General features: G+C 42.3%; 1 protein-coding gene across 1 annotated transcript in view; it reads right to left on the reverse strand.

Moving 5' to 3' along the window:
• Positions 1-16,283, reverse strand: part of lars2 (leucyl-tRNA synthetase 2, mitochondrial) — a gene marked incomplete at its 3' end in the record, with an annotated part of 34,200 nt that overhangs the window by 8,824 nt on the left and 9,093 nt on the right. The window contains exons 5-13 of the mRNA XM_083899198.1: positions 10,511-10,602; positions 10,363-10,423; positions 10,167-10,256; positions 9,843-9,986; positions 6,978-7,085; positions 5,659-5,818; positions 4,397-4,501; positions 4,008-4,123; positions 3,448-3,731 (exon numbers count right to left, since the gene is read on the reverse strand). Of these exons, the coding sequence (XP_083755324.1) occupies positions 3,448-3,731; positions 4,008-4,123; positions 4,397-4,501; positions 5,659-5,818; positions 6,978-7,085; positions 9,843-9,986; positions 10,167-10,256; positions 10,363-10,423; positions 10,511-10,602 (1,160 nt within the window). The remainder of the gene's footprint in view (positions 1-3,447; positions 3,732-4,007; positions 4,124-4,396; positions 4,502-5,658; positions 5,819-6,977; positions 7,086-9,842; positions 9,987-10,166; positions 10,257-10,362; positions 10,424-10,510; positions 10,603-16,283) is intronic.

Below are 16,283 nucleotides of genomic sequence, written 5' to 3' on the forward strand. Positions count from 1 at the left end.
TGGAAACGCCGCCTCGCGCCCCGTTCCGTCCAAGCCAAACACTCGGGTACATGACGCAAATCTGTCACCGTCACTTTCACAGAAGAGGCAGCGAGGACATCGGCAAAGTTGCGGGAAAACAGTTGTGTTTGGAAAGTTTTGTTTTATTTGTTTCACATTTAAAGCCCGACTTACTGGAGCAATGAGTGTGTCTCCCTTTTACTTTATAATGAGTCTCAACAGAGTTAAAAATCAGTGTCCCACACAGATAAACTGAAAAGCTGCTGTGAGCTTTGCTACAGTGCGTGCAGCAGAGCAGGTGCTGTTTCCATAGACCTTATGGGATGTCTACATGTTGTCTTTCTGCAACATCATCATTCACACAAACTTATATTAGACATTTTCTTTTTTTTTAATCTCACATTCTCTTATGCAGACACATTCACATAAAGAGGACTAACCCCTTCGACCACCTAATATACCAGTCTATAATAAGGCTGTGATGATGAGGTAAGCCCCGGAGGTTGCCTAGCAACAAGGCTAAGGTGTAGCAAGGTTAATATTTGGAAGCCAGGTGTTATTTCATATGATGAAAACCCAGCAGTAGAATGAAACCCCTTCCATCACACCAGAATGTAAAAATAGAAAAGTCATAAAATATAGAAGGCGCATCATGACAGATTAAAAAAAAAAAAATGCACTGAAGCAAGTCAGATTTTCCATGTTGTGTGCCAGTTCAGCTCATAAGAGGCCAGATTGTGGTGATTTGACAGACTGCTGGAAGTGGCTAAATTCAGACTACTGAGAATCACATTATGAAATGTACTCTCATCGACCACTTTATTAGGTACACAGAACATCTAATTAAGTGGCAGGAGTGGCACCCACAGTGGTCTTCTGCTGCTGTAGGCCTTTGGCTTCAAGGTTCCATGTTCTTTGTTGTGCGATAAGATGTGTCTTATAAGAAGTCTTATTTATACCTTGGATGTAATGAGTGATTATTTGAGTTACTGCTGCCTTTCTATCATCAGAAACCTGGTCATTTTCCTCTGACCTCTGGCAACAACAGGGCATGCATTTTTACCCGGAGAACTGCTGCTCAATGATGCATTTTGTTTTGGGGAAAAATTAATCATAAACTCTAGTGTGTTTCTGTGTTCTATGCAATTCAAAACAATTTAATAATGCTCACAAAAACTGCTTCTACAGGTTGGTGAAGCCTACTATTTTGTGTCACAAATATTTGCTGTAAAAAGGTTCTATTACACCAGGTCTATTCAAGACATGCTTGAGCATTTCATACACATCATGTATGAGTGACACTCATGAACAGCTTGCTAATATACAAGTCCAACTTTCAGTCCCATCATTCCAATGGAAAACGCTAAGGAGGCCGCCACTTCACCAATAGATGCTCGTGGGAAGCACGACTGGAGTACATGCTCACCAAGTACAGGAGTACACCAGTACTATCATTGCAATTGGAACAGTAGCGCATTTCCTTATACGCTTGTAAGCCTCAAAAAACAAACAAATATATACACAGTACTACACCATATACTGGACACTGTGAGTACAGGGCATCCACACAAGTGGCGCTGTTCATCTCCGACGACATCAATGCCAAACTATAAATATGCCATATCTTAATATATACTTATTAATAATATAATACTTATTTTCTATGCCGATATGTTCAGGCGAAATGCATTCTGGGATACACGGCTTTCGTAAGTACGCTCAAGTCACCACCCAATGCATACTTGGTAAAACGGGCAGAGCTTGAACACTTCCGGGTACGAGTACCGTACTCGCTGCTCGCATACATGTGAATTGGAACAGTGCTTGGACTGAGGCTGATGGCGTTTCACAAGTACAGGAGTACGCAAGTACGGAGAAATATGTATATTGAGAAACGGACACTGTACCTTTAAAAAGCTGTAAAACGGTAATCGCAATGAATGCCATTAGATATTTTACCCATATCGTTCAGCCCCAATGTCTACATGTTTAAATGCACTCAGATGCTGATTAGTTATAGTCGTTAACTAGCAGTTGACTTAGAACACAAACTAGAGCTGAAGCAAATTATGTGCACAAGTCTGTGTTTTTGCCTGTGTTTGCTGGATGAGCATGAACGTGTCAAAAGGCCCTCAAACAGATGAGGCAAGCGAGGCAGCTGCCCACTCCACACAGCCTCTCTGCTCCATCTGCTGTGTGTAAAGTGTGTCTGACTGCAGGTCAGGTGGTCTCCCACTTTACCTGCAAATGCATAGGGAAAAAAACTAGCACTTGCATGCGCACCGTCCTTTCCAGGATTCAGTTGGCAGGACAATTTACAGTACTGTGGAGGGTCAGCGACGAGACGAGCACACAGGAAACAACTTCCTCAAGGACAGATAAAACTCAATTTCTATCGCCCGTCTCTCATCACTCCACACGTCTGTGCTCCACTCACATTTTAATTGGACATGGATCGACAAGTGAAGAGAACACATTTCCACAGACATTTAACAACAGAGGGGAGATGGGAAGACGGGCGATAACAGCATCTTTCTGATTATAGCCATCAATCACTGCTGATGGGAGGAATTATCAGAGCTTTGTGGAAGTGAGTGAACGCTGAACGCAATCTGATGACTTGTGCCATCTGCGACTGAGTGAGCCATTGTTTTAATCAACGCGGTGCCATGAAAGTGATTAGTTTCATTCAGAGAGGAATTCCCATGTCAGCGAGAGCTTCTGGCCGGGTATGCATTCGCATTCACCGTCATACTCGCCGAGGTGAGTCACTGGTGAGCGGTATGTGTGATTATGTGTGTGTGCACAAAAGGTAAACTGTGTGCATGCACAAATGCACTGCTTGAGGCAACGCTGGCTAATGCATCCTCCATCATCATCATCATCTTCTCATCAGCTGCTCCGGTAACAGACGCCACTCGTTGCATAACCTCATCAAAAGTATTAATCACACAATTCACAGGTCCGCTTCTCTGTGCTCAGTGTGCTTGTAAAGCTGTTAGTGCTCGCATCCTGTCTCACTGAACAGCCGCCACACTGATGTCAGCACCGGTCTCCTGAGGAAATGCAGGAAGAACTGGGGAAGAAGCTGTCACTGGAGCAAGTTTACACATCATTCACTTCTCATTCCACCAGAACAGACAAGATCATTTCCGCGGTCACTTATGCTGTGCCAAAAAGAAATGATACTTCCTCCATACTTTCTGCATCCTAGCTGGTCTGCTAATGCTAGTGACTTGCTCAAGGGCTACTCAGCAGAGAGATTTACTGTGACCATGGTATCACATATCCTCTAATTAAAACTGGCGTCTTCCGAATAAGTGAGTGAACTCATTAAGGACTTTGCACTCTTACCTTTTTAATCGATCAATCTTGATTAAATAATTATAATGTAAATGATATTGGTTAATACAGAGTCAAACACACTATCATTTTTGTTCTTCTTACCTTGGACATTTGCAGTTGACCCAGTCATGAGCATCCTTCAGCGGCGACGCGCCCTTTCCTGTCAGCGACCCCAGCTTTGGTAAGGTCACTGGTAATTCCTCCTCAGGGACTGCGACTGGACCACAAGTCTCACAGTGCACCACAGGGATGGGTGTGCCCCAGTAACGCTGTCTTGATATCAACCAGTCCCTAAGCTTGGAGCTGGTGAGGTGGCCACCGACTTTTTGTTCTCTGGCCTTCTGGGTAATGGAGTTGAAAGCCTCCTCTCTGCTGAGGCCTGAGAACTGCAGAGAGAAGAGGACACATAAGTCGATTTAACCAGACATCAAACATACAGTAGAAGGTGCATTTAAAAGGTATATTATGTCAGAAACGTATTGTATTTTGCCATAAAATTTGCATGATATGTCATCAGAAATGCTCAAGACACATTAAATTTAAATACTGGCTTCAATGCTAATAATGGACCAAATAGGTTTCATACCGGAAACAAAACAGGTCTTTGTTTCCGGTGTTTTGGTAAATTCTTGGCAACCGACAAAATAAACAACTTCTCTGACCTCATCAGAGTTGATCAGTGTTTGTGTCCCATCAGAGTCACTTTCCAGCACCGTCATCCACTGAAGATTCAGAGCTTTAGCCACTGACTGATCCTCCTCACTGCAGTCTGGGACACCTGTTGGACGGCAATAGAAACACAAACATGGTCACGCATGACAGATCTCTGGAGACGGTGAAAGACCCTGTGGTGATGTGAAGCCTGTTGTGATGAAACTAATATGTTAACAATCCCACGAGATCTAACCCCACACACTGCAACACAAGAGTTTCACATCATAACAGCTGCGATCAAATGAGAGGTGCAGAATATTTTCAGCCTTCGTATAAATGAGTATGCACAAATTATGAAATCCACACCCCATACTCACGTATGCCACCAATTACTCACCAATCACAGTGTCCAAATAGCCATCAAACGCCTCTTTGTGCGAGATGATCAGTGGAACCTCGTGGCTGGTGAACAGGTTGCGAGCAGTGACCTCTGTTAGGGAGTCTGGAGAGCAGAGGGAAGGGGACGTGAAAGAGGCAGCAGTGCTTCCCCAAGCAGCTCATTATCAACAATCATTAGCAAGTGACATAGAAAAAAACCTCAAGGGAATCCCAATTATCATACACTTAGTAAACTACTACGATCATACTTTGAGCATATTTACATGACCACATTTAGATGTCCACAATCCCAGAAATGCATTCACTCATGTGCTAGGAAGTAAACCATTTGGAGAAAAAAGCATAACTGTCACTTTGTAAACTGTCACTATTACAAAGATAAAACATCTTGCTGCTGATTAGAGCTGCACGATACGGTCAAAAAATGCAAATAATTCGATTATAAGATATTGCAAATGTAATCTCATCTCGTCATCTTCTGCTTATCCGGCTCACGAGGGCAGTAAGATGTAATCTCTCCAGCGAACCCTGGGTCTGCCCGGGGAGTCTCCTCCCAGATGGACATGTGCAGACATGCACAGAAATAGACACCTCAGAGGCATCCAGGCCAGATGCCCGGACCACCTCAGCTGGCCCCTCTCGATGCAGAGGATCTCTACGGCTAAGTCCAGCCACCTTCACCTGCAAACCACCGCTCCAGTGCTCCAAGTAGGAGGTCACTATTCGATGAAGCTAGCAGGAGAATGGCAAGGCCAATGAACTTGACAACCTCTGCTACAGTGCCTAGACATTCTGACAGTCCGCAGTAGGGAGCAATCCACTCTATACTACCGGAGGGGACTAGTATTTATCAACCTCCCACACAAGCTTGGGCTCTTTCCCTTGCAAGGGAGATGACATTCAATGTTTTGAGCATCAGTTTCCACGGATGGGGGTCAGACCACCAAAGCCTCTGCCTTTGACCACCATCCTATCGACATAGTACTGGACTTCTATAAGGCAGGTTGGGCCCATGTCTCTGTTTTGGTCTGAGCCCGACGACCCTGGCCTCATGGGTGAAGACCTAGTCACCAGACACTCGCCGATGGGCCCTGGTAACCCTATGGTCCTTGATGTTTGTGTTGGTCATTAGTAGTCTTTTACTACTTTATTTTACTACTAATTGTGCAGCTCTTCTGCTGATGAAGATAAAATCTAAATGTTTCCCCTGTCTCAGAAAGCAAGGATTCATAGACCTCGACCATCATGAGCGACGCTCACCTCTGCCCGACTGAAAGGCTTTTTCCAGGACAGGACGCACTGAGCTGCTACCGTGCAGCAGTCTGTGTGAGGGCAGAATGGCCAGGTAGGCCGCTCCAAACACCATCTCTGGGGAGGAGATGTAGGCTGATAGGGTCTCCCCGGTCTCCTCCCCGTTCACCTGAGAGATAAGAGAAGAAGCATGAGGGGAAACTCTCATCAACCGTATGTCAACAGCTGACTGGAGCCGAGTTAATGAGGACAGCCAGTCTCCTTAGCTCGTCACATACAGTAGTGTATTTCTGATGACATGTCTAATGTACAATAAACACAGTTTTACAGTATTAGGCAGTATTTTCATGAGTGAATTTGCCTCACAAGTATATCATGGAACAAACAGTACTTACAGTATATACTGTAAATGTGATGTATTCAAAGTTGCTGTTTGCTGTGTTCACGACATTTGAACACCCCCTCTTTGCATTACCGTAATTACACGACGGTTTGTTCTTGTTTTTTTTATTGTTAATTAATACACTATTTTAACATGCAGCAAGTTTTAAAAAACAGATATAGACCGATATATATATGTATATATACACGGGTAAAAGCACTTACACCCAGGACATTTTCTGTTTCTTTTATGGTTAAAATAAACCAAAATAGTCCAGACAGACATTTTGAGACTTTGGTGTTAAAGGGTTATCTGACATGGAAAGGGTGGCTTTCTTTTCACTGATGTGATCGACTTTGTTCCCTTCATGGTGAATTTTGATAACATACCTATTAATCTTCAGCCCCCTGCTTGACTTGTGAGATAATGCAAAACCAACAGTCATAAAATGAACTCACTCATCTCCAATTATTTCCTATTTACACACTGAAAGACACAAAAACACCAAAGCAATCTGGCAATCCCTTTTTTCTTAAAACAAGAACATTTAAAAAACGAATAAATAAGATGTTGACTTGAGAAACATTTCTGATTTTTGAGAGTGTAGCCTTTAATTAAGGAGAGGATCAAAGGGATCACAGTTGGCTTTTGTAATCCCCCCTTTTTCCTGTGTTGCCTGTAAATATGGCTGACTTGAATAGAAAGTAATTTGCTAAATCATCTGTTTGTGTAAATTGCCGCTTGCACACGATTGCTGAGTGCGTACAACGAAGTTAAGATTTTTTATGTTTTGGTGAATGATATTTTTTTTTAAAGAAATACACAGAGGCACCAGTGAGCATAATCAGTGCTCCTGTTGAAAGATGAAAAACAGACGCTGAGAAAGGAAGCAAGAATGATGAATGAATACAAAATACGAAGGGAAGTAGAGGTGTCTGAGATTTACCTTGAGTTTGAAATCAAAGAAGCAGCCAGTGCAGTCTCCAATCCAGTTTGCCTGCATGGCTTTGACACCGTACCACTCTGGAAGGTCTGCTAGAGAGTCCAGGAGAGGCTGGAAGACAGGGAGACAAAGGCTCATGTTTACTACTTTGTATACATTTAGAAAAAGGTCATTTCATCTTCACTCTAGATATTTTTGTGAGGGGTCCACCAGTTACTCACAAATATGTGGCTGTCTAGGATAATATAATTGACTACAGCTCAGTGTGGGCTCCTTCAAAACCCTGCCAATTTATTTTGAAAAAGGCAGCCAGCACCAACCAGGTCATATTATGCAGACAGAGAGGGATTTTCTAAAATCCTGACCTCCTTTCGCCCGATTTCCCTTGATATTATAAAGAAGCAATTGTGTATTAAGCATGCACACTCTTCATCTTACATGTTGACACACATGCCAACAGATATTCTCCATGAATAAAGGAAGCTATGCATATCAACAAGGTCGAGGCGAGGAAGTCACAGCTGGGCCAGAGACGTTAAAACTCTCATTTCCCTTTCAGTTTGTCACAATTTTGTACTCAAAATCCCCCTCACTGTGTTACTCAGAATGCAGTTACTGCTACTGCCACAGTACTAGTAGTGTTATTTCTCCTGTGTGTGTGTGTGTCTGTGTCAGCATAACAGAGATTGAGAAATGAGGGGGAAAACGAAGATATTTGGAGGAATAAAAAAACAGAAGAAAAACAATCATTAGCTAAAGATGATTTAAAAATGGAGACGTGGTAAATGTTTTTACTTTACGAGGCAAGAAAATACACTTTGGCATACTTAAAGATGAGTGGCAAGGACAGGAGTCACCATGGCAACAAAGAAAAGCTTATGGCAATAACCAAGGCTTCTGTGCGTGTGTGAGAGAAAGATATCAAGTACACTTCGAACATGAAATAGAACAACTCTGCCATGAATGTGCATCACGTAGAATTGCTCTAAAGGGATGCAAGTACTGTACTTCTCAGCTGGAAAATCACGACATGTGTTGGATGTCGGTGACTGCAACAAGTGTGATAATTACATAACAGCCACATGACGTTTTTTAACATCCTGCACACAAATCTAAACATCCATCTTTTCAACAATACGCAGGCAATTGTGTCCTGGAGGAAACGCTGTGGTTACGATTTATGAGCAAACTGTCTGTACAACGTGAAAACAACCTGACAGCTGAGCTGATGACTTCCACGTAAATGTTGTCTGGAGTTAATGTTGCCTGACATACTCCAGCACATAGAGGCACGCAGAAAAACGCACAAACAAAAGAAATCACAGTCCAATTACAGCAACTTTTTTTTTTTTTTTTTTATTTGGCACGCTCTGGTTTGACAAGGTCCTCCTTTCTCTCCGTCTGTCTTTCTCACTTCTTTTTCTTAACACCTTCCTCTTCCTTCCTTCCCACTTCTCTGCTCATCAAGAGAAAATTAGAAATGCAGAAACACATTGGCACAGAGAGCTCATTCCACCTCCACTCACACCTCTGACATGGACAAGCATGGGCGACTTCAGCGCTGCAGCTAAAACTGGACGAGGGACAATTTTTAATCAAACCAAAAATGACACAGAACTGAACAAACCCACAAAAGGCAAACTATTGTTTTTTTGAGAGCTGTAGCCTATTTCTGTGTTTCTGGCGGCTGGTCACACCAATACTGTAAAATATACTGTATTAAACAATACCTGAAACCAGAAGCCTACTGGACAATACCAGCTGTCAATAGAATAGAATAGAATAGCCTTTCGTCACTGTACTACTTAGACTATACAAATATTTAACAAGAATAACAAACGACACAAGGGACATGAACAAAGGATGATGAAAAGTATTCTCTTAAAATAGAGAACAGGATGCAAAAACTTACTTTAAAGTAAAAGCAAATATGAATATACACAAATATCAATATAGATATACTGTACACCGATGAGGAATTATTAATGAATAAAAAGTGGTTGTAAACATTAAGGTACACAGACATGGCAAGAGGAGCCAGTACTGTGAAGGTGCTGAAAGGAGGCAGGAGGAGGTAGATTGAGTCTTTGGTTCTGTATGAGTGTGTGTGTGTGTGTGTGTGTGTGTGTGTGTGTGTGTGTGTGTGTGTGTGTGTGTGTGTGTGTGTGTGTGTGTGTGTGTGTGTGTGTGTGTGTGTGTGTGTGTGTGCGCGCGTGTGTGTTAGCAGTTTGGGGCTATTCATTATTAATCACAGTAGTGTCCACTCATAAGTATCGTGATTTTCAACATTGTGCCTTCTGAAACTAGGCCTGAAACAAGCTAAAAATGTTTACCGCTGTTATAAATTGAGTGAGAAATAAGCTTATTATCCCATAGGCTTCCATTCAAAGAGCTTAGAAAGCTTTGTTTACCCTGCAAGTCAAAAAGACAATACATATAAGACAAGCATACCACAGTGCATATATAGCTATATGCGTGTGTGATGTTCAATGCCTGAATAGTCTTTTCCAAGGATTATTCATAAAAATCTAGCAGGGACAATTTCTCCCTGCAGCAGGCCTGTTCACCTCTGTCCTGAATAGGTGGAGGCTTCTCATCAGCCAGGCCGCCTGGTGCTGATGTTACCCAGACTTCACTGGTCTCTCTCCTTGACCGAGAGGCCGCCTCGCTACAAATGATGATCTCCAGGGGTCTGATTGTCAAAGCAGAGAGGCAGAGCAGCAGCTGCTGCTGCTACTACTGATGTGCCAGCCGTGATTGTTATCAGAGCAGTCCACTGCTCACTGTGGCCTGCATGAAGATGCGGGCCAGCCATTCAGACGCCACATGCAACACACACACACACACATACAAACCATAGAGCCATACCTTGGCATAGTTTGTGGTCTTGATGAACCATTGTGTGAGCAGCTTCTGCTCCACCACAGCTCCAGACCTCCAGGAGCAACCATTTTCATCCACCTGCTCATCAGCCAGCACCGTCTGGTCAACAGGGTCCCAGTTCACCACAGACTGGATAACACACACACACAGAGATACAAACACAAGGGTTTACTAGAGAGACCAAACACTAACTAACGCATTCATTTTCTCTCATTCAATAATATCTGTAGTTGTCAGGGAATTTAAACATCAGATTATTAAAAATATTGAAAATCATGGTAAGCACTTTTGAGGAAAGGCCATTCATACCTCTTTCTGATATGCCAGGCCTGCTTCAAAAAGCTTAACAAACAGATACTGTGTCCACCTGTAGTACTCTGGAAGACAAGTGCTCACTTCCTGTCAAGGAAATGCAGAGTTAGGTCAGTGAGGTGCGACGCATCAGCCGGACATGAAAGCTCCAAAAATCTGTTTGATGATCATTTCCTGTGCAGCATGTACTCACCCTGTCCCAGCTAAAACAAAGGCCAAGGCTGTCCAGCTGCTCCCGCATTGATTTGATATTACTGAGACACAACAGTGAAGTGATATTGAGTGACGAGTATGAATGAGTATGAATGATGAACGCTTAAGAGAAAAGACATTTTCTTTACCTTTTCGTCCACTCTTCTGGATCAAGGCCTCTCTCTATGGCAGCATTCTCCGCTGGAAGTCCAAAAGCATCCCAACCCATCGGATTCAACACCTGTAGATTATTAGTGGTGAAATACGTTCTTTTTTCAGTATCTGCATTGTTTTTTAGTTTATATATCACAGCAAACGTTGAGAATATAAGATATTTTAACTTGTCACTGTAGGAGCCATTCTGATCATTTATCCTGATTATCGGGTCTTGTGTTTGTTGACACTTTGATTGCTTGTTGTGTTACAGTGACAGTGCGCAGGGGGTGGCTGAGTCTTTATAAAAGCAGCTGCATTGGGTTCACTGATCGCGCATGGGTGACGGGGAGATTGCACAGTTTACTGCTACACAATTAAACAAATACTTGCATCACCACACGCACACATTTGTCCACATTGAAACAAATGACCAATAAACAAAGGGAATTCAACCCAAAGACCAAGTTTGCCTGGACAATCCATTCATTGCAGTGAGTTAAAGGTCCCATATTATGCAAAATCAATTTTTAAATAATTTAAAGCCTTATATTTGGGACTCTGGAGGCCCTATCAGTTGGCAAAGTGTGAAATCTCACAACCAGATGCAATGTATTATTATTTATTAATCTTATAAACTCATAAAATTCACTATAATTGAAGTTTCAATGTATTCATTATTCTTTAGTGGAACGTTACAATGTCAGTAATCTTGTGAGCGTCATTAAATTACTCCTTACTCTTGTGCTGGTTGTACACATCACTGCAATTTTCACATTTCAACACATTGAACACATTTAAAACAGTTAACTGACTATGTCAGTGCCTTTTACTCTGAAGAACCACAGTCCCCACATCTACATGTACTGGTTTACAGGGTCAGACTTGCCCAAAACCAAGATGGCGGACACAGCGACCGCATCACCGCAAAAGGCAAACACAGTTAATGTGGTGTCTAAGTAAGTAGAGTTTGGGCCGTTGCGTACTTTTATGCAAATAATGCCAGTAAAAGCAAAGACATTCAGCACAAGAGGTTTATTAATTTATTCATCTCAGTAGTGTTGGGTTCTTCCAAACACACTGACCCGTATATGCTAATGTATTAGTCTCTACTGAGATCTCGACTGCATTTCACACATTATGATTAATGCCTGCAGACTGACTGCCATTAAGAATAGATGCAACAGTTTTGTACTAACTGTCCTAATGCAAGTTGTTTTTCCACAAACACTTTTGAACATCACAATCTACAGTCATTTGCTCTCTGCTGCACATCTGCTTTGTCCCTCATTTCTTCTCTTATTCACACCAATGGAGGTCGCAGTTCTCCCCTTCTAACCACGCTCTCCTTAACATAAATTACTGTCGACTCAAGACCACGTCTCACGCACTCATCTCTTTCTCTCATTCGCTCTAGTTTCCCGGCTTACTGAGAGCAAAACAAGATCAAAGCGCGGGAGGAAAATGGTGCAAGCAAAGCAGAATAGAAGCAGAATGACCAGGAGTCGAGGACAGGAGAGGATCATTGTACGGTCCCTAATGAGTCTGATGTTTCAAACGAATTGGTATCCTTGGAAACTACTTGGGCTTCATTTGTAAAGGCAACTGCTGGATAGCATTCGGCTAAGTGAGCTCAGCACAGCAGACCGCTGCGACTACTCAGGAGGAATAGAGGCACCCTCAGAGTGAGAGATAGCTGCTGTCAATAACAGCACAGAAAGAAGCATGTGCCTCATTAAGATGAATAAACAACTTTGTTTACTTAGTGCAAATTAGCCGTTTAAGTGAAACTGTATCCAACAGATGCTGTTACAGGGAGTGCCACTGATGGGCTGGATTCAAAGAGAGCAACAGAGACACATTATCATTTCACTGCTAATAGCCTCAGCTCCACTTATCATGACGTGCACACAAAATGTGAATGCTTAGCCCGCTCTTAGCCACGCTGTTATCATGGAGACTTACAGTATATTTCAGAGCATAAGTGAGCAAAGGCAGTGGAAAAACAGACTTAAGAGCAGTGAGAGGAGGCTGATTTTATGACAGTCTGTCAACTTTGATGTGAAGCAAATCAGCGCCTAACTGGAGAGAAACACATACATCCACAGCTCTGGGCTCCTCACACTGAAGACGAGAAGGATAAAAGCACAGACGTATAAATATGTAGATGCCTCATGAGCGGCAGCATCCTACGTCGACGTCGCTGCCATAAGTGGCCTTAGTAGAGATGCGTCATTGAAATACATGAAATTACAATTCTTTTCATGAAGATTAACTTGAAATCATTTTTTTATATTGAGACCGTTTCACTGTGATTACTGCAATAAAATTAATTTAAAGGTCCCATATTATACCCTATTTCTCCAAGTTAGCATAGTTCCCTGGTGTCCTCATGAACATGTCTGTGACATGCTTTGGTCAAAATACCTTATGGATGAAGCACCACATCAGTTCAATCACCCTGCCAAAACAACCCTGTTCAGAACGCTCTGTTTAGGGGACTGTCTGTTAAGGGACAGGAAATGACATCAGCCAGAGAGGCTACTGGGAGCTAACAGCAGTTAGCATTTACAAAAGTAATCATTTGCATTTCCATTGCCATCATATATAACATGTATCCACTGGACAGATAAATCCTCTGAGGCTGGAAGTTTGTGTAGGACCCTGTGCTGCACTGTGGAGCCAAGAATAGAGCTTTTTGCGGACTTCGCAGACTTCCCGTTTTCAGATACCGTTGCCCTCGCCAGCACTCTCGCGTGTTTTGTGGACAAATCAGAGCTCCACGAGACAAAAATTCCAGGAATTTAGCGCATTGTGACGTCCCAATGAGTGCAGAAGTCAACATTGTGTGTTTTATCTGCTGTACTTCGACTGAGGAGGACTGACAGGATCTCCAGACTCCCAAATATAAGGATTTAAATTATTAAAAAGTTGATTTTGCTTAATATGCAAAATCTATAATGATTCATCATTATCTGGTGAATCATAATCTAATATTCATCATAATCGATTGAATATAAACGTCTATGTCTACTTCTACTATGTTTACAGGGTGGACTTGCCTCTCACAGTATGGCAGACGCACTGACGTATGGCTTCCACAGGGCAACACAGTGAATGCCTCATCTACCTATATATAATGTCCATGGACAAAGGTTTTGTGAATGTGGAGACACTCGACTACATGCTCGTGTCCACCCACACAGCTTCAGCTAGAGGCTTCTCTCCATCTGTGGCAGCTTTGAAACACAACTCCAACATTTATGGCTGTTTTTTTTATTATTATTATTAATTACACGGACTAATCATGACCAAGGGAATAACTGCTTTGAATTGAATTGCAGTAACACCTGCTCATGTTATGGTAATCATTATTTAACAGGGAAATGCTGCAATGGTAATACCATTTTATTTCTATAATAATCAGCAAGTAATCGCTTGGTAATATGAATTTCCCTTTATTATCCGTTTTGAGTTGCAAACATTTGAAGTGAGGGTATTACACAGTCATTTACACTGTAGCAAGCTAGTGATTGAACTCCTGGTGTCCCCCACTTTTCCTCTCACCCCAACAGTCAAGGCAGATGGCCACAAATCTTTTCCGTCAGCGATTTCTTCCTGCAAAAAGGCTTTTTTTTTGCTCCATTGATGCCTAGTGCTTGCTCATTGTGTGAACAGTTGGGTTTCCCTTCTATGTGTAATATTGTAAAAGTTCTAGGAGGGAATCTATGTTGTGATTTGGTGCTTTACATATAAAATTGAATTGAATTATTATACTGACCAAGTAGAACCTCCCCAAAAAATCCAACTCTGCTTCTATTACATTGCAATGGTAACAATGAAACTTTAATGTAAAGGCGACATATTATTCAAAATCAACTTTTTAAATCATTTAAATCCTTACATTTGGAACTCTGGAGGCCCCATCAGTCGCCAAAGTATGAAAAAAGATGACTCACTCATGTTTTTGTAGGACTCCTCAGTCTAAGTACAGGAGATCAAACACGCAATGTTGACTTCCGCGTTCCTTGGGACGTCACAATGCGCCAAATTCCTGGAATGGCTGTCTCGCGGAACTAAGCTTTGTCCGTAAAACACGCGAGAGTGCTGGAGGGGGCAACGGTATCCGAAAACACCGGAAGTCTGCGAAAAGTTTTATTCTTGGCTCCACAGTGCAGAGTCCTACACAAACTTCCAGCCTCATAGGATTTATCTGTCCAGTTCATACATGTTATATGACGGCAATGTGCCTGCTAGAGCCTGCAAATGATCACTTTTCCAAATGCTAACTGTTGTGAGCTCCCAGTAGCCGCTGTGGCTGATGTCATTTCCTGTCCCTTAAGTTTTGTATTTACTTTGTTTTTTAAGGTGGACCTTTAAGGTGGACCTAAAGAGAAACTACTAAACAGAGCGTTCTGAACAGGGCTGTTTTGGCAGGGTGATTGAACTGCTGTGGTGCTTCATCCTTATGGTATTTTGACCAAAGCATGTCACAGACATGTTGATTAGGACACCAGGGAACTAGTTTAACTTGGAGAAATAGGGTATAATATGTCTCCTTTAAAAAGTGTCCTCCCATGTTCCAAATTCAGTCCATGTTTCTGTCTCTCACAGATGAAGCTCTTTTAAGGTGTGACCATCGACAGTCTGTACCTTCCCTAATTAACTAGTGAGCGGAGTCAACCATGCGTAAAGCAGAACGAGGTTCGCTGAGAGCAAATTGACTCCTGAGCAGGAAGAAGTTACTGTTCATGTGAAACGATGTCTCTGTTCTGGGAGAAATCAGGTGGAAGCAGAGGGGGGGATTCTTTCTGCAGCTGAAGGAGATGATACACACCATCGAGTGTCAAATCCACCAGGGAAGGAAATAAACGATAAAGAGGTTTGCATCACAACAAGGATGGATGAATATGATGATGATGATGATGATAATGATGATGTGAGGGCAGAGAATAAACCAAAGAAGTGAAGGTAGACTGTCACCATCATATGTGATTACACACTGGTTACAGCTTCATCTACACAAAGTTAATGCTGGACTCAATCTGAGAGAGAGCTGAATATCGACTGCAGCGCTTTGAGCTGAAACATAGTCAAATCAATAAAGGGCAAGAGTGCTTCAGATCAAGGGTATGAATTTTACCTTTACTCTATGTTTGCCTAATTTTAAACATGACTGTGTGGGAAGGTTTGGTATCACAACCACAGGTGCAGAGTCTTCTATTTCCTCTGTCTGAGCTCATAAAAATGAGGATGACATTTCCGTGTGCTTAAAGGCCTTGATTTTGAAAAGCTTTATTACATCCAAGTCCAGGTGTCAGAAAAATGTGGAATCATTCAGGTTCTGAGTAGTAAGTAATTAAGTCTTTAGCACAGCAGCTACAAAAGGATGACGCATTGAAGAATTGGTTCATGGAAGAGAAGAAAAATGTGTCCATCAAAGAACAACAGACAAAGCTGAGCACCAGCAAAAGCAGAAATCAAAGCAATCACGCAACAAATAAGACATTTCAGAAAAGCCACAGGGCCATGTGGCTGGCACTGTTGCCTAGCATCAAGAAGGTTGCTGGTTTGCATCCCAGTTCAGGCCTTTCTGTGTGGATTTTCTCCTCCCAACATCCAAAAAATATGCAGAGGTTAATGGGAGACTCTAAATTGACCATGAGTGCGAGTGTGAATGGTTGTTTGTCTCTGTGTTTGCACTGTGACGGACTGGTGACCTGTCCAGGGTGTAACCCCCGCCTTTCATTCTTTGTCTGCTGGGATTGG

This window comes from Microchirus variegatus, assembly GCF_963457635.1.
Source record: "Microchirus variegatus genome assembly, chromosome: 1".
NCBI classification, from domain to species: domain Eukaryota; kingdom Metazoa; phylum Chordata; class Actinopteri; order Pleuronectiformes; family Soleidae; genus Microchirus; species Microchirus variegatus.